Source organism: Cystoisospora suis (genome assembly GCF_002600585.1).
Source record: "Cystoisospora suis strain Wien I chromosome Unknown contig_129, whole genome shotgun sequence".
Taxonomy (NCBI): Eukaryota; Apicomplexa; class Conoidasida; order Eucoccidiorida; family Sarcocystidae; genus Cystoisospora; species Cystoisospora suis.
Window position 1 is genome coordinate 3,570 of NW_027152931.1, and position 21,888 is coordinate 25,457.

Here is a 21,888-nt window from a genome sequence, read left to right on the forward strand (position 1 = left end):
AAGGACACTTCGTGCCCGAGGTTACCCCCGCAATCACCGGAAGCCTGCTTTATTCCTGATCCGGGTACCAAACGACTCGGACTTGCCCTACGCTATTCATAAAATGAGGGACCAGCAGACCCACATCGGGCTTGGCTTCCTCGCGGTGCCGGACGCACACACGTTTTTCTGTACGAGGGCTGCAGTACAAGGACAGTCGCGTATACAGTTCGGACTCAGCCACCTCACCTTTCCGGGCATGAGACTGCTGTCCTTCACGCTTGTCTTCTGCCGGTCCGTAAGACTGGCTTACCCGGAGTCATCTTGCTGGCGGGGCTACTCATAAAACTGGGCCCTTCGGACCGTTACGCGGCCGTAGCGAGTAGGCTCGGCAACAGGGCCCGTGGAGCTGTGTCCGGGAGCGGACAAAAAAACAAGTCGGGAATTCCCGTTGTCAGTTAGCAGTCCTGAACTGATCGACACTCGGCGGGAGTGAATGCACACTGTGGGCAGACCCCGCAAGCAGCACGTTTCCTGGCAGTGCGGAAGCACGCCGACAGGCCAACTCTACGGCTGACTTCACATCGTCTAACGGAAGTGGATAAAAAAAAAGTCGGAACCAGAGACCCGCTGGGTCTGGTAGAAAGACTGAGGAGGAAGCTAAAAACAGTCTTTCTCAGTTCCGGCGGTAAGTGCGACCGAAGGCCTGGTCGCCGGTAAGGCAACCGCCTTATCCGATGACCAGATTGCTTACCACGAAGAAAAAAGAACCCACTACAAGCCACAGCGTTCTGTGTAGAACTGGTAGATAAATATAGGGGTCCACTGTAACCCTCCTCGGACACAGTAAGCAGCCTTGCGGTACTCCCATCCAGGAAGGGCCCCGCCGTCGCCCCCAGTCTCCTGGTAGCCTGTTTGTGTCTGGGGCGGGTTGACAGTGGCTGGAGCTAACTGCGTCATCTGCACAGCTCGTTGGCACCCGCGCAACGAACGGGAAGCCAGCGAAGTCAGCGTCATCTTCCTGCTGCTGCGTCGAGTGCCGTCATCTCTAGGAAGCACAGTGGCTTCAGCGACAACGGAGTGATACACGCGCGAGCGAGGTAGGAAGTCAGGGCTGGCCACCGGTAGTGAAGTGCCCCTTGCGCAACACCAAGAAGCCAGTTCTTCGAGTGCAACTTTGCTTTGAACCTTCTGCGCGGCTGCTCGTCAACTTTATTTCTATACCGTTTCGCTTTTTCTTCGGGTCCATTTCCATCTTTTAAGTCGCCTATTCGTCTGCAGTGCTGCGCTTCCGTCCCGTCACATCACAACGACGATACTCGCATCGTCCGGCGGATACGCGGTCGCCATCACAACGGCTGACACAATCTCAAATTGTCTTGGGCGCGCTCGCCCGTCCCCTGACAGACACTTCTTTTACGAGGCCGAAGCCTACTTGAGCTCCATTGTTTCCATTAGATTTATGGTGGTTTCTGCCTATCCGAACTCTTTCTAAATCATCTTCAACTCTGCAGTGCGTCCGGAGAAAAGATACACCCACAACCCACGTGCCTTCGTGCAGGGACAGACAGGACGCAGCAGCGTGGTTCACCGCTTGCTGCTGCCGTGTGTCACTCGTTGCATATCTGCTCAGCCTTTGCTTGTTTTTTTTTTGGTTGCGACTTCTGTTCGCTTTTTGCTTTCTGGAGAACATCGTGGTCGTCTTTTTCAAGCGCCTTACTTGTGAGCTCACGCCACACGCTGAGCGAGCTCAGACAGAGACTACCTGCGTGGTGACAGCCATTGCACCTGCGTCCTCTTCAAGATGTGGTACTCGACCCGTCAAGAGGGATTTGATGATCCACGACCCTCTCTTCGGGGGCCTTGTGTGGATCTGCCTGGGTTCCTTTGCTGTGGTGCCAGCGGGAACTCGTACTTTCTTCGAGGAGGATCTCTGTTGCAGATTCTGTCTCTGTCTGGATTGTTCGTTTCGTACTGGACTTTCGGAGGCACTGGTCTTTTCGGATACGAGCTCGAAGGACTTAGCGAGGTACGCGGATACAGTTGGACCACAGTTAAGCTACATGTCTATGCCAAGATTAGTCATGTTCACCTCTGATGATGTTTCGTTCAGTAAAGAGATTCACGGAGCAGGTCGCACAGGGGCGGCCCTGATTTACTTCCAGTGTTTTCCCCCACCGCTGCCGTGTCCCAGCTGGGGTGGATGTGGCTGTTCGTATGTCAGCTTGACAACACACACATCGTCGAGTGCCTACAGGACGATTTTCCTTGTGCGTGTGTGTTGGCAGGAAGCACGCGCCTCGGAGCCCTTTCAAGTGTCTATGGCGGTCTGGTCTGGCCTCTACATGATCGGCGCCGCCTATCTAGTCTGCTTCCAGGCCATTCTTGCAGACGATGCATGGTAGGGATAAACTACAACTGCTCTGGGCTTTCAGCTCAACTGCACCGAAAAAAATGCATGAGTGACGAATCACAAGTTTCCGCCTGCAATCTCAGCAGCCACTTTCACTGCCGATTTTTAGGCTGAGGGCTTTTCACCGAATATGTTCTCTGCTGCTAAGCCTGCATCAGGCCACTTACTCGCAGGCTGTCTAAACACAGCTACAGATCGCATATCCCCGTATAGTGACACCCTCACCTCCCTATTAGATGCCGAGACGAAGGCCTCCAGCTTGGCCGTTGGCTGTCGACTTAACCGGTCATTCGGAGAGCGAAACGGAAGGAGTGGCCTGCTTCTCTGTTCTTCCCTCAGCTGGGCCCGTGGCTACCGCGCTGGCAGCAAGATTTTACGAATGGCGACCTTCCTGGATTTGTTGAGCAGCATCATGCAGTTCATTTTCTACCTCTACATCGCCAAGTTTTACAGTGCAAAGTGGTACGCCCACTTCCTGGAAGGCGGTTCCGAGCGCATCTTCTGCTCGTACATTCGCTGCATGCACGCGGTCTGTATGCTTCTATATGCGTGCGCGTACTACCTTCTCGAAGTCTACCATGACGAAGGCGCCGGTGATCTCCATGCATACATCAACACGGTTCTCTTCTCCCTCGCCGGCACTGTGGGTAAGTGGAGCCGCAGCTTCGTTGGTAGTTTGCAGGAGAAGCGACGTCAGCTAATCAAGGAATTGTTGTTCCCTGACAAGATGAATGATCTTTGCTTACCTGTCAGGGGATCTGGAATTCACTTGTTACGTCAACATTTTCGATGCTTTTACTTACGTGCAGAGTTCTCCGTCCTCTTCGTTGGCATGAGTGGTGTCGCCGCTTTGTTTATTTGGCTTGCTCTCGTCGGGGTTACGACGTGGGCCTTCTTCTTCGAGCCTGAGGTGAACGAAGTGTCGCCTGCACTGCACGAAACCGAGCTGACAAACGATGTGGAACAGCAAGTCGAGAAGTTCGCGAGGATGTCCCCGTACTACCCTGCAGAGGAGGGAGCTGCTGGCTCACCACTAAGCGGTGGAGTGTCGTTGACTCAGGCGTCCATGGTGGTAAGCTAAGCGCCCACGATCACGTGTGCCCGCAGTTCTGTCCTTCCTTCTGTCCTATCAGAGGGTGTGAATGCGAATGGCCAACGACACCGTAGCATGCTTACAGGCTGCCCAACATAGAGTGACAGCCGCAAATAACAATGCAGATGATGCTCGCATGGCCTTGCCGTCGTACTGTGCTGGTTACAGGCGTGAGCACTTGTTTGATACTGCGATGACTTATCTTTTTGAAGAACTGGCGCCTGACCACGAGCACCCGCGTAACAGATCTGTTCGTCGTACGTTGAACGAGGAGCGCACCCGGAAAACCGAAGCTGTTAAGCGGTTCTCGTTGATGGGTTTGAGTTTTTTAGTCCGACGCATGTACAAATCTGTCCGTGTCATGACCAAGAATGCTTGATTTTTTTTTTCACTGGGATTTTTGAGTGGGTGATAGTTCTAACTACCTGTTTGTGCAAACCTTCTCTAATCGACGCTTTGCGACGCTTCCGCAAGGTAGTGTTGCTGAGCAGCCATCAGGCGGGGTGTGACGAGACTCACGAGTTATCGTAAAACAGCAGTAAGCGATTGCCTGGAGTACGTCGGCAGCAAGTCGTGTTACATGCTTTCATCAGCTGACTCAGGAGCGGCGAGTTCGGAAGTGACTGCTGCAATTCTTCTGATTGCAGCCGTTGGGGGGAGCTGTTCAAGGTTGAACTGCTCGGCACCGAAGAACGCACGGCGCACAAAGAATAGCTAGAGGTATCACTGTAGAGCGTCTCGGGTTTTTCGGCGTATCGAGGCGATGGTATTACGGTTCACTCACACGTGAACAGTGGCGAGGGTACGGTAACAGCGCGCGCCCTTGCACAGGTCGTTTCTCTAGCCGCCCCTCGGCCACCGCAGCTTCATAGCTGCGACACGCACCAGGTCCTCCACTGCAATTACAGATTACTCCCTCCTAGCCTTCCGAACAAAGACACCTGGGATCTACAGTATGAGCGGCTCCGAGACATTTTCAGATTTGAGTCACCACGGTTGGAAAACACGGTGCCGCAGTGACTTCAGCCTTCTCGATTCACGCGTAGTCAAGCCAGTAGTACTACTCGCAACTGCTGCCTCTCCGCTGTCTGATTCGATTCCGTGCAATTCTGCAAACTGGCGACGTGATGGTGAAAGCGACTTGGCCGTTCCAGCTACCAGGGCCCCGCTGCATTTCCTCGGAGTGAGCAGCCGGAATCCCACATACGCCTTCAGCTTCCTGAGGCGGGATGCTGTGCAGCGCATGTTTCCATGCATACCCGCGCGCGAGTCGACCGGCGGAAATGCTTTTTTCTCCAGTAAATGACTTCTTTCTTCCGGCATGATGACGCCGGACGTGTTCAACTCATCGGATTGACATGCACTGAAAAAATTCGCAGCCCCGGCGCATGCACGGCCAGGTGTCCGCGGGAAACGCCTTCAGACATTGTTTTTCCCACCTGCTGACCGGAGAGACGCGGGGCTGAACCTTTGCTACGCACGGCCGTGATACGCGGCAACGAAAGGCCGATGGTGTTTTTCTGCGTCTGTGAGCGAAAAAGAACACCGATTCTTTGTCTCCGGCAAAGAGCTACCCATAAATACATACAGAGAAATACATATGTATATATATATCTGTAAGTACCTACGGGGAACCACATAAACTGAAGCTCAGGGGAACAGGCAAACCAGCGAAGACTGACATGGCATGGCGCTGCTGCCATACGTGGATATATCTCATACCCTTGAAAAAAATAGGTTCGAAAAAGGGGGAGGGGTACGTCCACTCAGCAGCCACTTAGTGGGTCATGTAAATGGATGTCGCTGGTATCGAAGTGTCTCCGATGCCTCCTCCGGCGTCTTGTTCCAGAGCAAACCAGCACAGGATAGCTTCTCAGCGGAGTTTCCCTAGCATGGAGTGCGATAGGAGAGACAGTCCCTTTCAGTAGATAAGCTTCGATGACCACCACCGTTATCTATCAGGCCCGGCCAATCAGCTCGTGCGACAAAGGATGATGACAGATTGTATGGGGTCCGGCGACGCTTCCCTGTAGTGACGGAGGCAACTTCGCCGCTGCAGAATTTACCTGAGACTCTGCCGCTTTCGTTACACAAAGGTCCAGGTTACCCACGTGTCGTGCGACAGGGGCTAGGCACTTCTGCATGAGCTCGTGTTGCTGAACACAATAACACGGTACACATGTAAGACAAGCACTAGATCAAATCGGATCAGGGCTTCATCGGGCAGGCAAGGAGTAGGCTACGACAAAGCACCCATATGGAGCCTGGAGTGATCACTAGACGTCGTGACGTCATTTGGCGTAGACGGTTCTCTCTTGATCATGCAGGGTCTATTTCCTGAGACGAGAAACCCCTGCATCCCACATGGATAGTTTGCACCAGTGCTGAATAATCTATTCACTTGCTTCTTTGCAGGTCGCGTCCTACAAGACAAGCAATCAATCTTTTCACTCGGTCTGGGTAGATAGACACATTCAGTTTCGCAAGTAGAAAAACAACTTGTTTAACTCCTCCGAAGCTTGTATGTGGGAAGACTTACACTGTGCAGTTCCTCGACGGCCGGGGCCTCGAGGAGTTTCAGAGATTTCGTCGTTACATTGTACATTCTCCGCAGGCGCCTGAGAAAAAAACATAGGGCAGATGATAGATGATGAAGGTGTTATGTCACGTAACGAAGGAGGTCCAAGAGGTCATCGTAGAAAGGACCGGCTATCATAGCGAACACAGTAAACAAAGAGAGAGCTTCAAGCTGTTCAAGACCGCAGGCGCGAGTCCGCAAGACGGTCGTAACCGCGAGGAGCACCGGAGGCGCAACCGATGGCGAGACCGGTGAAAAGTGAGCCGCGTCTCCGACCTACGCTCAAACTAACTGCGCTAACCTCGACAAGTCCTCTGCAATTGAAGCACACTCGGAGGTCAATAACGTCAGGTCACCTACCTCCTAGGACACACTAGGGGAACAACCCCTACCATCTATCACACCCTGCCCGACACGTAAACACTTCACCGAACTACCCCAGTACTCCGCAGGAAGAGAAGAAAACCGACTGGACACGGCAGATTTCTTTATGAGCGGGTTCGTGTCTTCTGGTACATCGCTTCTCCTTGCCCCCTTTCCCCCCTCTCACCACGGGTGTCCGATCGTCGTGTGCTTGTTTTGAAAACGCAGTACAGAGCGGGATGCGTAGAGAAGAATGGCTACTAGTACTGATGAAAGGGAGATTTGAGGTCTGGTCTGGGGGCCTTGGGCGGAATGTCCAACATAAAGAGAATCAAGACCGAGTGTAGAGGAACAGGTGCAAAAAACCTACTTGCAAACGGAGAAGACAGCCTCCCGCTCATGAGAACTGTCGCCTACGGATATGACATTCCAGCGTTGAGAGTCTGAATGGAAATGACGCTGGAGCTCCTCGAAGAACGCTGCCTCCTGGAAAACAGAGACAGGTGACAGACCCCCCGTATTTTGAGCACGGGTAGCAGTGGTATACTCTTCGATCTCTCCGAGACAGGAGACGCCTAAAAACGCCGTGTCCATATACTGTATAGACCAGGTGCATGCGCACCCACTGGGAGCATTTATCAGTGACAAACAGGAGTGTGTGAGTTATGCAAAGAGAAGATAACCATATAGAAAAAACTAGGCCAGATCCGCTGCTGTCCGACTCGCTTCGACAAGGCATCATATCGACGCCGCGATTCCCTTCGTCCCAACAAGAACATGATGAGGTTGAAGACAAATCCATCACGTGTACTGCACTAGATTGGGTTTTTCCTAACATGGGACAGACTCTCTTTTGTACCTTGTTTCTCCCTCTCTCTTCACTACTGCTCCACCCGCTTCCTCTTCACAACTCCGTCCTTCTTTCATGAGCCTGCACCTATGGTTTCCTAGAATAACACACGCCCTTCCTTGCTCGTTTCCGAAAGGATAGACGGATGAAGATGAAGAATATCTGCTTGCTTACCTTCCACATGAAGGGGGTATTACAACAGGAGCTTTCATACATGCTTCTGGCGGAGACGATATGGAAGTGCTTGAGCATGGAGGCAAGAGCGGGCATGAACTTCTGACAAGAGAGATCGACCCATCCTGCCTCAGCATTTGTAACGATGATAACTTGTCCAAGCCTGCTTGCTATGAACAAGGTGTGCTCTGCCCACATTGCTGCTTGACCGAGTTTCGGTCGCCAAATATGCAGTTCCTGAGCGCGACTATCAAGAGTGAGGCCTTTTTGACTGATCCACGAGCTCGGCAGAAGCGTATCATCCCAATCGAAGATGAACACAGTCTCACTCCTCGAGAAACACTCTTCAGCAGGGAGACTTGGAAAACACTCAGGGGAGTCATGATGGTGCGGAGCTACAGAACAACTGCTAGTCGTATATCCTTCCTCGTCGTCATCCCCCACATCGGCTCCTTCACTGTGACTGTGAATCAGCTCGTCTTCTTCGCTTCCACTCCTGTCTTCACCCCGACTAATCCGGTCGTCTTCCTCGCAGCCCACCATGTACTCCTGACGATCTGTTGTCGCCATCATCATACATGAGGTGTTCATGACAGAGATGACGCCGGACGAGGCCGAGTGCATCCGTGATCCTGCGCTTGTGCCCTCCTCATGGGTGACTGACGAGGAAGACTGAGAACATGAAGAAGGATGAAGTTCAGTACATGAGGGAGAAGAGACATGACAAGACGACGCCACGGAACATGACGAGGTGTTACCAGAACTAGTGCTTTGTTCCTCTTCATCTGAGAGAGGCACTTGAAGACTGTCTGTTTCTGGCGAGGATGATAACGCTTTGGATGTGTTGTGGGTATGTGGTTGTTGCCCATCACATCGCGATGAGAACCAGTCTGCATCGGCCTCGTAGAATCCCCATCCTTCTTTGCAAGATGTTGCAGTCGTCTGAAAGCTCGAAAGAGTTTCGCCGTGTTCAATCACGCTAGGTGTGAATACACCACCGGGAGACAACGACTCTCGATCTTCGACCATACACGTGCTGAAATCATCGCTTTCTAGCCCTTCAGAAACGTCAGATTCACAGCATCCTGTTACGTCGTCTTCATCGAGGCCGTCTGTTGCCATCCCTCCTCTCTCCCCAATACGAGCACAGGAAGCCGTAACCGGCGCCTCCACGCGCGTGGCCTTGCGCGGCGACCTCGGTTTCGGAGTGGCAGACCTCGAGTCTCCGTCTTCGTCCACGTGCATGTCGTCACTGTTATTTGCATCCAAATGGGCAACAGAATCGGGAGTACTGACAGGAGCCTTATGAGCTTGATCACGAGCCCCCTCCTCGACATTAGCGTCTGCTCCCTGCTTACTCTTGGCGACGCTTTCCTCAGTTCCCTCCCCGGCAAGCGGCGTGGTGACCATCTCAGACATCTCTTCGCCGCTCTCTTCCGATAACATAGTTGAGGTAGTCATAGAATCAAGAGATTCACCGGGATGGTGAGTCTGGAGAGCATTGAGAGTTTCGGAGACAGCTTGAGACTTAGGAGAAAGGGAAGAGTCGGCACTGGTGCCTGAGCATCCATACGCCCCGCCATTGTCGGCGGCTGTCCCGTCCGTCTTTTGGCTGGATGAACCCAACACGAGACACATCGTGGCAACCGAGGACAAATGAAGTAAATCGCCAGAGGTATGGAAGTTTCCACGTGACAAATGGTAATGTGTCAAAAAGCCGCGGGAAAAAGTCCGTCGAAAGCAAGGACAGCAGAAAACTGCTTTGGCGACAAGCGAAAAGGAAACGGACAAACAACAGAACTTGTTTCCGATCGGGAGTAAGGGGGGGGCTACGACGAAAGGCTCATAAAAGAGGGGGCTGGCATGAATGCTGATCCTTTGTCGAGCAAGTTGTTGTCAGAAAAAAAACCGCGCCCCTGCTGAAGCCCTATCAGCCTTTCCCTCAAAAAAGTAGCAAGAAAAGTATTCTTGAGAGCGAGCAAGACTAGTCGGTAGTCTTGCGGGGTGATGTGTAAAGACGCAGCAGGGGTCGCAAAAACAGTGACAAAGGGGCGCTGGCAGAAAGTGAAAGAATCACACGAGTTTTTGAACATACGTCCTTGTATTATGCGCTTGCAACAGGGGCTCTACTTTTTTGTTAACCTGACCGCTGTTCTCGCGGAGGCTCCTCGTGGGGGGTTGTCCCGACGTCGGAGTGACCCCCGTATGATGATAGACATGAAGCCTTATAGAGCCCAACTGCAGGCACCTTTCCACCTCTTTAAGACCCCTGGGTTTTTTACTTTCGAGGGGCCCGGCAAGTCTCTCAGCAGCCAGAAAAAACGGGGCGTCTATGGTCAATCAACGAATCCAAGCAAAAGTCGCAGATCACGTAGCCAGCTTAATCCCGCCCGCGGGCGGCCTCAGGCAGTGGTCCCTGAAGGATGTACAACCGCAGAGAGGACACTAGCTAGAGGTCGATAGAACAAGAGAACTGTGTGCCGATTCTCATGGAACAGGGCAACACAACTCGAGCTTCGCGAGAAAGGGTTGCGCCGACTTCGACTACTGGTACGGGTGACGCCGTCGAACGAGAAAGGGGCGCCGGGGTGAGTGAAGACCTCCCTTGGAGAAGGGGGGTAAGGAGCTATGGTAAAGCAGCAGTAAAGAAGCGGTTTGCAGCGAAATATGCATGGTCGACCGGAAGAGAAAAGCACCGTTTTCCACGCGAAACGGCCGGGAAGGAAGGTAGGATTGCTACTACACCGAGGACACAGAGCCTACACGACGTTCCTGTGGCGCCCCGGCTGCCGTCGCCCGGCTAAAGGGCTTCCTTCCCCCAGCCCTCCCCACCGGTCACGGGATTTGTAGGCCTTTTGAGTGAGTGCATGTAAGAAACACGTTGAAATTGGTGGAGACAAAGCAAGATACGACAACAACAATTAACTAATAACAATGTTTTTTTCCATCGAGATCAGGAGGGGGTACTGGAGAGCACACTGAGAGCCAGTATCCCACTGACGACCCGCGTGTGTACCCTGTGGCAGACGGAACGTTTGCTCTTCGTGGGGACCTCAGGGCGAAGTAAGGCGTCTTTGTTTTTCTGCTCCACAATTTTTGAGGCAACACAACAGCCTAAGAAAAGCAAAGTCGTGTATCGGCTTGAGAGATACTTGCTGCGAAAAAACAAAGCAGAGACGACTCTCCAAGCGGAAGCTTTGCCACACACCCGTGCAACAACCTCCCCGCAGAGGTTTGCAGCAGTGACCTTTGGTCTTCTCGGCAACGAGGAAGAGGTGGGGAAGAAAAACCTGACACCAACTGAGAGCGGAGCAAGAATAAACGTACTCCTTCCTGAGCGCGGCGAGGAAAATCATAAGTCTTTCCTCTTGAGGCGTTATGTAGGCCAGGGAAGCTGACGCGATTTTCGCTGTCGTAGGGGCCGGACCACTGCGCAATTCTCCAGCAGGATCGCTCCACGGCGTTCTCCTAGCAAACGGGAACTTTGCGTGGAGATTTACCGGCCTTTCCGGTATTTTTTTCGAGAGGGAGAGGAAAACATATAAAGCAAAGATTAGGCAGCTCGCCAGAAAAGTGAACCGGAAGCCCGCCTCAAGGCAGAACTGCGGGTCTGCGGGGGTCCGGCTCCGTGAAAGTTTCCCCGCCAAAAAAGATTTTCAAGGCGATGTCAAAGCCTGCGTCACAAAAGCTGAAACTATGGCAGTGGCAGATGCAAAAAAAGAGCTCTTTCCGAGAATTCGAAACTTTGCGAGTTCGAGCGGATCCAGCACAGCGTGTCGCGGACAACCCCGTGCACGGGACGAAGGGGCCGACCCCGGGAACGTGTGCCAAGAAGTTCGGTTCTTCAAGCGCCTACCTCGGACTTCTGAACTGGATGCCTCCGAGATCGTCAGGATGAATCGACGTAAGCTCACTTGGACTTCAGCAGTAGCCTTTTGGATGTTTTGCCGTGTGGTTTCTTCGTGCGTGCCGCCCTTTGGGGGGTTTCTGGTCCAGAACCATATGGTCGGCAGAGGAAGAAGCCCGGCCGTCGACTGTACACTTTTCCGGGGGTGGAGGCGTTATTTGCCCTTCGTGTTGTCGATGCCAGCTGCACAGGATTCTCTCACCCTCTATCGCGGAGAAACCTGGGGAGGTTTACTGGTAAGTGGCTCGGTACGTTGGTATGGCCGCAAAGCTTGTGGCCGCCAGGAGCCTTCCCGGAGCCCCAACTCCGCTTCTCTGTCAGCAAGGGGGGGGCACTGGATGTTTCTGACTATATGACTAGTGGATCTCTCGAGGTAGCCCGGCCAGCCGGCAATAGAGGAAGGTGCATTATCCCGAGAAATAGCGGGAGCCTGGTGGTTCTGAAGTACTCTATTCCTAGAAACACATATAACTGACTAAGGCTGACACGTCACTGCAGGTCACACCTCTAATCCCGCTAGGGCAGGGCACAGCTCCTTTCTTTCCAAACTGGAGAGCCCGCTCTAATCGTGCTCAGCGCTTCCAAATACGCTCTCATTGTAGCGTCCTAGAGGCGACGCCACCTCCTCCCCCCCCCCGCTGGGAACCGTCTGTCCCCTCGCGCACTGTACGTCGTCACGGACCTTGCATCCTGCAAGCAGTAGCTGGGATGGCTTTATGAAAACACTACTGCAAAAGGCAGCTGCTGGCTGTGTGCAGGCTGCATCACGATGCCGGCCAACCTCTCTTCTGTCAGTGCTAGCTCGCTGCCCACTCTCGCGCTTCGCGAGCCTCGGCTAAACCCGTTTCTACCGTCGGATCCCCGGGCTACCCTGCAGAGGTGGCAGGTTCAGCCTGCTACACATACTACGGGTAAGACAGATGGGGAACAGTCCACTGTGGTTTCCCGGGATTTATCTCAGAAGCATAAGCACTTGACATTGTCGCAGGATTCGATGTGTTTGGGTGCGCCGGGGGCCGAGCTGCTAGCCCGCATGTCCTGTCGCATCGAAATGCCCTGTACGTCTCATCCCGAAGATGGTAGATGCACGCGGTCCTACGCCAGACGACTGTTCTCAGGTTTCGCGGGTCTCAGAATACTTTCTGCTTGGGCTCTGCAGAGCTCGCCTCAACACCCGGGACGGAACAGTATCCCGTAAGCTGCAGTGCCCGGAGACCGCGGGTGCGTCTGCCTTTCTGTCGTACGTACACCCTGGGGCTTGTGTGCGCTCTGTTTGACTTTTAGCTTTTCGGTCTAGACCAAGTCCGTGGAGGTATGATGCAGTTTCTCACTGGCGGATGGTGTCTACTTTTCAAAGTCTGGCCCTTACTTTAGTTAGGAGGGTTCAGGGGCTAGACTACGGTTGCAATCCCAGCGCTACACACTTGGCTTTTCCGTGCCGCCTCCTGGGCCAGAAACGAGTGACTGCGAAGCAACTGTGAGCAGTCTTTCAGCGTTTCGTTTGAAACATCGTTCGGAAGGAGGCCTGCACGAGCACTTCTCTCACTTCTGCAACACCGGGAGCTGCTTTTTATTTCCTCCTGTAACAACTTACCGCGATTTCGTTCTCTCCTCTGCTCCGTATCCCTCCATGGTGCCCCCCTACAGCTCTCCTGAAACAATCGACGTGCTGTGTTCAGTCGGTTGTACATTCTGTGGCACTGAAGGTTTTTCTTCACCAACGAGTGGACCTGCTGGTAGTTTGCAATGTGTGTGCAGCCCTCTCTTCGACCGACTGCGGACATGCGTAAGAGCCAGAATGTACAGATCGCGGTGTGAAGCCTCAGCAGCACATGGGAGCTGTAAACGATGGTTTCGGGGGTTTTCTCTCCCCTAGCTGTCGCCTCCCTGCCCATTTTCAGCCGGCACACAAGTATTCCGAGGTCTCCCTCTTTTATCGTCGCACTTTAGTTTTTGCATTCTTTCTCCTAATCAACTCTTCTGGCAACTTGCGGCTCGTATGTCTGACTGATTGCCTAACTACGCCATCTCTTTTCTCTTCTGCTCCGCCAGTAGGTTCTTTCTTTCTGTCCGCTCCAGACCTTCTCTCCCCGTCTCGCTCTTCGTCCTTCTTTTCTTTTTCTTCTTTGAAACCCCTTAATACGTCTACGCCACAGGATCTCTCAAGCGTCTACGGTAATGCAAAAGAGACAGGAAAACCTGCTCACTACCTTCAGGCTTCATTCCTGAAGCCCTCTTTCGTCCCAGCTCCCGTCTTGCCATCTTCTCTGTGGTGTGGCTCTTGTGCGGGTGTCTCTCCGTTTTCTCTCCTGTCCGTACACCCGCGTATTCTCGCCCCTCTTCAGCTCCTGCCGACGTTGCATTTCCCTTCTTCGTCTACGTTTCTTGGCCGCACTACGCAGTACGGCTCTTCTCGTTTTCCCCTCCACGGGTTCAACAGACGTCCACACTCTCCCCGACACTTCTCCGTTTCGAGTAGTCCGACTGGGCCAAACTTCTCTTCTTTTCTATTCCCCGGCATTCTTTCTCTCACGTTGTGGCCATTCTTCTCAACCCACAGCAGCCAGAGCTCCTCTCTGCTCTCAAGAGATCTTCTCCATTCTTGTCCTCGTTCTTTGCTCCTGTTTAAGAATCGCAGGAACCAGGCAGACACCGACACTCTTGCCGGTACGCCTCACCGTACGGACTGCATCCCCCGTCGAGAAGGAGGAATAGAGAAAGGCAAAGAAAGCCTAACAACACAGCAGCACGCAGCTGATCTTACATGTATATCCGTGACTTTGTCAAACAACATATGTGTCTTAGCGAAAGCGGAAACTCGCACCGACAAGAGTAAGTGAGAGGGTTTTATCTTCTTTCTTCCACGGCCAGGGTGCTGCCTCTTTTAGCAAGCCTCTCCTCTGAGTCCATCATTTACACTGCGTATTTCTTGTGAGAGAAGATGGCTTCTCCAAGCATTGTCTTTATGCCTGACTCTCCCTTCGGTGTTGCCTGAAAACAAGACACACACAAGGATAATACTGCTGAAACTCTCGACAACAAAGAAAGAATAGGGGGCGGGCCGGTTGTCTTGATGCTCTCCCCTAAGCGGTCTATCTATCTATCTATCTATTATGACCATGGGGCAGATGTCCTCCTGAAGAGAAGCACCTCACTGTTTACAAGAACTCGTTAGCTTTCCTCTGTCTTTGCCTAGAGGTTTTGTTGTGCACGTGTATCTGTAAATATGTGTATTAACCCTGTAATATCCTAGAACGAGGAACAGCACAGTCCCGCTGTTTTCAAGAGAAAACAGCGGATACTAGCTTTTCCAGAGAATTGAACCGGTCCTTCAAATAGCTGGAGAAATCATATGAGCCCTCCGTCTGCAGAACACGTGAGGGTCGAGACGAGAAGAAGGAACTTTCGCTTTCAAGTCAAAACAGTCCTACCTGACACTTCCTGTTTCATAGGCACAGCATTCTTCCGCACGAATATGTACCCCACACGGGTCTCATGCCCGACATAATGCCTTTGTTATTCTTAGTTCCATGAATGAGCTACCACCCCGTCTATGAGAACCTCTCGGCTGATAACCCGCTGTTTTGTTCTGTCCTTCTTTGATTCCTCTCGGAAGGACAAGCCTCCCTATCTTGTCGAGCCGATTTTCCCTTCTCATCTCTGCTGCGAGGAGGAGAACTTTTCTCTCCCTAGTATCTCTTTCTTCCGTAAGGTTTTTTTCTCTCTCTCTTTCTCTTTCAGCACCGCTGATGTACTGCGCCTCTTCTCTGTGATGTATCTCGCAGACTCAGCCACACCTCTGCCCTCCCTTCCCTGCCTGTACTCTCAAGATTCCACCATCTCGCGGCGCCTGCGTAGAGCCGGGGCAAAGGTTTCTTCTCGTGTCTTTTCAGGAAAAGCTGCATTGGCGCTTTCAAGGGGACTTTTAGGAGCTCCCGCTAGAAACTTTGAGACGTTGGCGGCTTCGCACGAGGCCAACTGTGTACAAACAAGCGCTCAGAAACGAACGACGTCACGTAGTCAGCAGGACGAAGTAGGGACACAAGAAACGACAGATGAACTCGGGACGCTCGGACAAGAGGGTCAGAGGGTATCTGACCTTCCTATCAGAGCCTCATTTTCTTCACTAGGGACAGATACGAAGGCTTTGCCTCGTGGGAAGACTATACCGGTACTGATAAGTTTTTCGCCGACTCCTTTCATTGTCCCGACGACCAAGATAGCTGAGATTCAACCAGCAGCGCCATTAGACAAGGGCGATGATGATGATAGAGTTTTCGCCTTTTCTTGTTTCAAGCCTTCTGCTGGGGCTGTTAGCCGACACGGGGTGCTACCTTCTCTCGCAGTCTCCGGCGGGAGCGGAGACTCAGCCGGAGACATGAATGCAGTTGAGCACGAACAGATATACTGTAGCGGGGGAGAACAAGACCAGCGCAGAGCAGAGCAAGAAGAAATGGAGGGGCTTTCTACGGTGAAGGAGATTGACGATGGGGAACCAGAGCACGGAGCTACAAGGGAAATCATCAAGAGAGAATGTGGAAGGAGACAAGAAACTGATGACCTCGGTCTCATCTCTTCGAAGGGAGAAAGAGACTGGAACGAAGAAGCGTCATCTGCATTGCATACTAATCCGAGAACGAAATGGGGAAAACGACTGATTAGGAAATTTTTTGGTGAGAAAGGAGAGAAGCAGGTCGCTAGGGCTCAAGAGGATAATACGAGGGTCGCGTGTATGGAGCAGAAAGGAGTCGGACAGAACGTGAAAGAAGAAGGATTGCTTGGTCAGTTTCCTTTCTCTGGCAAGGACACGAAAGAAGAAGAAGGGGAGACAATCAGAGAGGAAGAAGACAACCGAGCACAGTATGGTCTCCAACAAGGGCATTACTATCGAGCTGACAATCTATGGATCGCCAGTCAGTTTATCAGTGACACAGCCCGAGTGTACAGAGCGATTGCGGGTCCTGATTCTGCTGATCTCCTAACTTTGTGGTATTCTGAGGCGAAGAACCGTGCCTCGTGTAGGAGCAACCTGCAGGATACAAAGGTTGCCTGCGACACCCTCGCACCTTGTGAAACTTCTAACAAGAGGAAGAAGGCTGCGCCGTCCTTGGGGGGTGCACTCGAAGGCCGGGTACTGCTCCAGCAATCGCACCGAGAATTATCTCAGGATGACGTGTCAAGAGACAGGAGGGATTCATCTCCTCTCTTCGAAAAGGCTCTCCCCGGTAGATATGAGCACTTGACAAGCCAAGGAGGAGAGAAAGATACCCAGGGGGGTCGTCTTCATACTAACTCTGAACAGTACAGAAGAGCACGCATAGTCCTAAGAGATTATGTGACAGCGAAAGAACACATCGAAGACGGACAAGGAAAGAGCCTTGCCATCATCACTCTCCCCTCTTCACGTTCCTGTGGAAGACGCGGAGGTGATTCGGCTAACGGCGATACATCAGACACCTCCAAGTCTCCTTCTTCCTCAAGAAGAAAAGATAACGAAAGTCTTTGTCAGTCAGAAGGAAGCAGTGAAAATGGAGCGGTGGGAGAGAGGAAAGACTGTCCGTCACTGGAAAGATCTAACGCCACTTTCGAAGATCTCTCTCAGAAGACCTTGGGGGTGTGCGTCCACCAGGAGTGTGAGGATTTCTCCATGGCTCAAGATGGACGAGTTCCTGGGGTGCCTGTCGTTGGGGTGTCTTTCGCACCGACAGCACTGGAACGTGTGAGAGCTGCCGCAGAGGTCCTAACTGCATGTGAGACAGTCACGAACCTCGCAAGATTTGACGGCATGAAAGAGTGAGCTCTTCTACTTCTCTCTTTAGTACGTGATACCGTAGCATAACTTCAACATGTACCTCTTCTCTCGGTACAAGAATATTTGTCTCCAGGGTCCCTTTGCTTGTCCGGCGCCCGCCCAACTCCCACCGCCGGATATATGTGGGCCTGCTTGACATATTGTGTGCAGGGAAATACGACAGGAATACTTAGGGAGAGCCTGTTTGGCCTAGCTGTCGTATACATACGGCCAGCCCAGGATATTGAGATGCCTTTCAACTCCTTGCATATCTCGCTTCCTCTCTCTCCTCCTCTCTTAGCTCACTGGTTCAGGTGGAATGAATGGCATGTCATGTCAAGAGCGGAAAGTTCACTTTGTTTTCCTCGATGTCGGTAGCTACTGAGATCACGCGAAAGTCTATCATGCCAAACTTGTCTCACTCATACTAAAACACACCACGACCTGTTTCTTCGAGTCTTTTCTCTCTCTTCCTGCCTCTCTTGCGTAGAGAAGAAACCTCGCACATTGCTGAGTAGCATTGGTTCTTTCCTCCCGATCAAAAATACCATTACTTCATGGCGTCATGTGACGCTTCTTTCTTAACACGCAAGGATGAGGGAGTACGGGAGAGAAGACCCAGTAGCGACCCCTGTTGTTCCTTGGTTTACGATGTGCTTAAACAGCATCGAAGAAGAGGAAGAAGAGGAAGAAACGGGACGGGATAGCTCATACTGGATGAAGATCCGGCGTCACCGAAGTCGAGCGTTCAGTGAGTATGCAAAAGAACGGATGCTTGCTGGTAAGGAACAACCGTCCTTCTCGGATCAATCCCCGGTGCATGTCCTACGCATGTTTGCCAAAGACCAACTCTGATTCATCAGAGGCTTTTCCTTGACGTTGTTGTATTGCAGAGAGTCTGCGCGCTTTCAACTTGTACGCCAGACATGTGTCTCATCGAGGCACCATGAACTCCGCGCGGAATACTCCGTAGATGTGGGGGACTCACGGCTCAGAGTTTCTCGACCAACAAATCCTTTATCCGGCTGTCGTCGCACTGTCTATGTAGCCAGATTCGAACTAGTGCATGAAGAGAAAAGATATCGGCGCGCCTAGCGTAGTGCAGTTCCTTTTAGATCGACTCCGTTTCTTGAGAGGCAAAGAACAGAACGGACGCAATTGTTGTCTGGGACATACAGCTGGCTACGCAAAGAGAGAGAAACTGTCCCTCTGTGTAAGCGCTTGGAAAGGACGGAGTGATGGCCACAAAAGAGAAGACGAGGACTCTGCCTGACTCAATCATTATCAAAGTGTATACATATATGTATGTATATGTGTATATACATATATACATGCTACTACATCTTTGTGTGTACGTCCATAAATCACGCCCTGGAAACACAGTGAGCCTGTCAGTACAGTCAACCAAGCCCTTTCTCTCGTATTGCTTTTGCGTTCATTTTCTCTTGGTTCTTGTTTCGTTGCTTTCTACAAGTCTCCTTGCTTCTGGTTTCTGCTGTTACTTCTCGATCATACCTCCCTCACTCTTCAACTCTGTGTGGCCTTAGCCTGACAGAAATCCGACCAAGACACCGTAGGGACCAGAGGGCTATGAAGCTTTTGTCTGCCGCGCCTTCTCTTACAAAGTAGAGGAACAGCGAAGGCCTTGGCGGTGTAGGTACCCCTCTGTTTTTCGCCGCAATCAGAAACGTGAGGAGGTCCGGCCAGCACGTTTCTGTTTGGTTGTTTGCTGTGCAGGTTCCTATGCCCTATCCCATACCTTCCCGAGAGACAATAGACTTTCAGAGGCATCTCTGGCTGTACGTACAGCCTTTGCCAGCCATGTATCTGATGTACTGAGCTCCTATGAATGTCTTCTCTGGTTCCCCTTCCTCAGATTTGTTAGTTCTCATAGTCTAAACGAGTGTCGGCTAGCGTGTTCGTTCTCGGGGTGTGAACGACTGAATGCGGGGGCATTCTACGATGAAAGCAGAAGAAAAGGAGATTCTTCATCGTCTAACGTCTTAAGTGGCAGAAAAGAAAATGACATTTCAGGGAGATTTGAATCTGAGACAACTACTCCCGGCAACAGGAAAGATAGACATAGTATCGCCTCAAGCCTCTTTTCAAGTATACGATGTCCTTGTAATGGACCAACCAGACTTCGTGGTATTTACCAGAGAACTGCGTCGTCTTTCATGTCTTTCATTCAATCTTTGAAGAAGAACTTTAGCTTTGCGCCCGGTAATAGAAACATTTTCAGTTCGGAGTCTCCCGAGCCCAAGGGTAGCCAGGTCCGTCGTCTTCACCCTGTCACGTCTTCTTCTTCATTAGCCGAAGGGCTAGCACTGAAAGAATGGATGCATTTAAGTGCTGAACTTCTAGGCCTGCCACTTGTGCAGCTACGGAGTGGGACCACAATTCTTGGACAAATAGGAAAAGATGAAGATCTTCTTAATGTAAGCCTCTTTGTAAATCTGTTTATACCTGTATGTCCATGCATCTTTTTGTCTATCTATTTAGCTCTATATACGTGTGTGCATATACGCATATGCATCTATGTTCATACACAAGAAGGGGGATATATTTGTCTGAGAAGACCTGCAGAATCAGCCCGGTGCGTCTGGAGCTGTCGTACATATCAGGATTGCTGTTGCGTTTCAATCGTAATCTTCGAGGGACTGACCCATGCAACTTGGCTGAGATGTGGACGGATAGGCTCCATCAAGCAGTATGGTACCTCCTCTCCCTTCAGGTTCTCTATCTGTTCTCGGGAGTATGTTCTCCAAGTTCGGGACCCCACTTCCTACGATGATCGTGACACTGGCACATTTGACTGGTGTCTCTTGTTCAAGGGAAGTTCTCCTGATAAGCAGTAATTAGTTCCTGAGTGCGAAGGCTCCGGGGACCAACGAGGTCCTTTCTCAGGACAGTCATAGATCACGCAGTGCCCCGCTACGTGCGGCAAATGTTCGGGAGGTTCGTAACGTTGGGGGGGAAGGGGGGGTTGCGATGGCAACAGGTTCAGGCTTCTTTAGCTAGTGGTAGATACATGCACAAGTATACGCTGAGTCGCCGAGATATCAAGAGCCTATTTGTCCTCATATAGGCATACACACTGCACCGGTTCCTCTTCATTACACTCCCATAGCTGTGCCGACTGCGCCCGTCCGTGTGGTTTGTGAATTTTTGTCTTTTCTCCAAGTGCCGCAGCCCGGGTACGCATAAGGCTTTCCATGTACAAACATAGGGGTCCATGACGTAGGTATACTTGGTTGTATATATGCAGCTCTGTGAGATGGATACTATCGTATGTGTGCATTTTCAAGTAGGTTACGTGAGGCAGGTATTTTCAAGCGAACAAAGGGAGCGGGGCCGAATAACCAGCAGAACCCAAAGCAGAAAGTGAGCTTTCCCCAAGGAAAGCTGACTAGCAGACTCCCTGTCCAAGTTTCGATTCATGGCTAAGTAGAACTCCGCGACGTCATCATTCTGTACGCTAAGAGAGATTGGAGGTTTTGGAAATTCTGAATGGATCGAGATGTGTCTCTGTCCATGGTTTCCCTCAGCTAGGAGAGAAGCTTGAACGCGCAGGCGTCTAGACTTACGACAACAAAAGGCAAGGGTAGGCAGCTACAAGAACATGGGCTACCTGATGTTTCAAGGGTTGCAAGACAGTTCACAAACTTCAACCGTGTTACCGCCCAAAACTGCAGCGAAGGCAGACGCGGAACCGCAAAGGACATACAAGTTTCAGAATGGCGGTTTCTACGACGCTACGAGGGCGGCGCGTAACTCAGAGCACATACTTCGTGCTGGAGAAGGCAAAGGGCACGCGTCCGCTCTCGATCTATCGTTTGAGTGCGGGTTGAACTTCCGTGCAGGGACGTGATGCACTTTTTTGGAGTATATTTTTCTTGCCACCGCTTCTTTCTCCATAGACGCGCAAACAAGAAGAAACAGAACATGCACCGACTTTGCTCTATGCTTTGCACATAGTCATACGATCGAGACTCGAGGACTTAATGTCCCTGGGGTAACAGTGCTTCGAAGGTTTCCAGGTTCCTTGTTGGCACCCCCATCTGCCAGCTGACACAGAGTTCGAAAGCAGGAGACCACGTTGATTCATGAGTGACTTATGCGCTGTAAAATGAAACACCCCGTACATAAAGGGAATCAAACTATTAGTCTCTTCATCAACTAGTGTATGTGTCTCGTGTAGACTAGTTCAGGACTGTAAGAATGTCTCGAAGGATTCGATGCTTTCTCTCCGCATAAGCAACTTCGCCAAGGGTGTATACGGGGATGTTTGTCGGAAAAAAAAAGGAAGAGACGGAGGGCTTATGAACCCATTCTGGCTGTGGGTTTTTCTGTCAGCCTTGATGATCTGACGGCTGCCCCCCCGGCAATGGACACTCCAGGTATTTTTAAAGAGCGTTACAGCTTAGCTCGTCCTATCCTTGGCCGGACACCCACTTTCAGATCCCTACTGCAGGGTTTCCGTTTTTCCTTAATGGCCAGGTACAGACTGTGGTGCTAAAAACTGACGACGAGTTCGCTGGCCTCTAAATCACAAGTGCGCCCAGAGCAATATTTCAATCACTGTTGGGGGTGCGAAAACACGCACGAGCTCTCCAGTGCGATTCTACGTCAGATGCGTGGTGTGCACGGGGAACTGTTGCATCAGTGACAGGATGCAGTAGCGGACTCGTACTGTGGCTGCAAAAAAACTGAGCCAACCACACGACCCGAGTACGAAAC

General features: G+C 51.7%; 3 protein-coding genes across 3 annotated transcripts; 2 read left to right on the plus strand and 1 right to left on the minus strand.

Annotated features, from left to right (window-relative positions):
- The first annotated feature begins 1,049 nt into the window (after window positions 1-1,049).
- On the plus strand, window positions 1,050-3,881 carry CSUI_000298 (glideosome-associated protein with multiple-membrane spans gapm3). The gene is made up of 5 exons (XM_068060532.1): window positions 1,050-2,008; window positions 2,268-2,380; window positions 2,732-3,039; window positions 3,202-3,464; window positions 3,654-3,881. The coding sequence occupies exons 1-5, from the start codon at window positions 1,784-1,786 to the stop codon at window positions 3,657-3,659; spliced, it is 915 nt and encodes a 304-aa protein (XP_067927485.1). The 5' UTR covers window positions 1,050-1,783; the 3' UTR covers window positions 3,660-3,881.
- A 1,242-nt stretch (window positions 3,882-5,123) lies between these two features.
- CSUI_000299 (protein kinase) lies at window positions 5,124-11,354 on the minus strand. The gene is made up of 4 exons (XM_068060533.1): window positions 7,451-11,354; window positions 6,797-6,912; window positions 6,025-6,103; window positions 5,124-5,641 (listed from the first exon to the last, which is right to left on the minus strand). Exons 1-4 carry the CDS (start codon window positions 9,086-9,088, stop codon window positions 5,444-5,446), a joined length of 2,031 nt encoding a protein of 676 aa, XP_067927486.1. The 5' UTR covers window positions 9,089-11,354; the 3' UTR covers window positions 5,124-5,443.
- A 770-nt stretch (window positions 11,355-12,124) lies between these two features.
- On the plus strand, window positions 12,125-21,362 carry CSUI_000300 (glutamyl-trna amidotransferase subunit a). Its single transcript, XM_068060534.1, has 5 exons — window positions 12,125-14,189; window positions 15,143-17,150; window positions 17,814-17,929; window positions 18,886-19,586; window positions 20,697-21,362. Exons 1-5 carry the CDS (start codon window positions 13,190-13,192, stop codon window positions 20,727-20,729), a joined length of 3,858 nt encoding a protein of 1,285 aa, XP_067927487.1. The 5' UTR covers window positions 12,125-13,189; the 3' UTR covers window positions 20,730-21,362.
- The last annotated feature ends 526 nt before the right edge of the window (window positions 21,363-21,888 follow it).

Bases quoted from the DNA above. Each gene is read 5' to 3' on its own strand.
- CSUI_000300 (XM_068060534.1), top strand. From the start codon at position 13,190: ATGGGAGCTGTAAACGATGGTTTCGGGGGTTTTCTCTCCCCTAGCTGT. The intron at 14,190-15,142 runs GTAAGTGAGAGG...TGTATCTCGCAG, and splicing joins GGAAACTCGCACCGACAAGA to ACTCAGCCACACCTCTGCCC. The intron at 17,151-17,813 runs GTGAGCTCTTCT...GTGCTTAAACAG, and splicing joins AGATTTGACGGCATGAAAGA to CATCGAAGAAGAGGAAGAAG.
- CSUI_000298 (XM_068060532.1), top strand. From the start codon at position 1,784: ATGTGGTACTCGACCCGTCAAGAGGGATTTGATGATCCACGACCCTCT. The intron at 2,381-2,731 runs GTAGGGATAAAC...TTCTTCCCTCAG, and splicing joins ATTCTTGCAGACGATGCATG to CTGGGCCCGTGGCTACCGCG. The intron at 3,040-3,201 runs GTAAGTGGAGCC...ACTTACGTGCAG, and splicing joins CTCCCTCGCCGGCACTGTGG to AGTTCTCCGTCCTCTTCGTT.
- CSUI_000299 (XM_068060533.1), bottom strand. From the start codon at position 9,088: ATGTGTCTCGTGTTGGGTTCATCCAGCCAAAAGACGGACGGGACAGCC. The intron at 6,913-7,450 runs GTAAGCAAGCAG...TCTGTTTTCCAG, and splicing joins ATACCCCCTTCATGTGGAAG to GAGGCAGCGTTCTTCGAGGA. The intron at 5,642-6,024 runs GTAAGTCTTCCC...TATTGTGTTCAG, and splicing joins CCGTCGAGGAACTGCACAGT to CAACACGAGCTCATGCAGAA.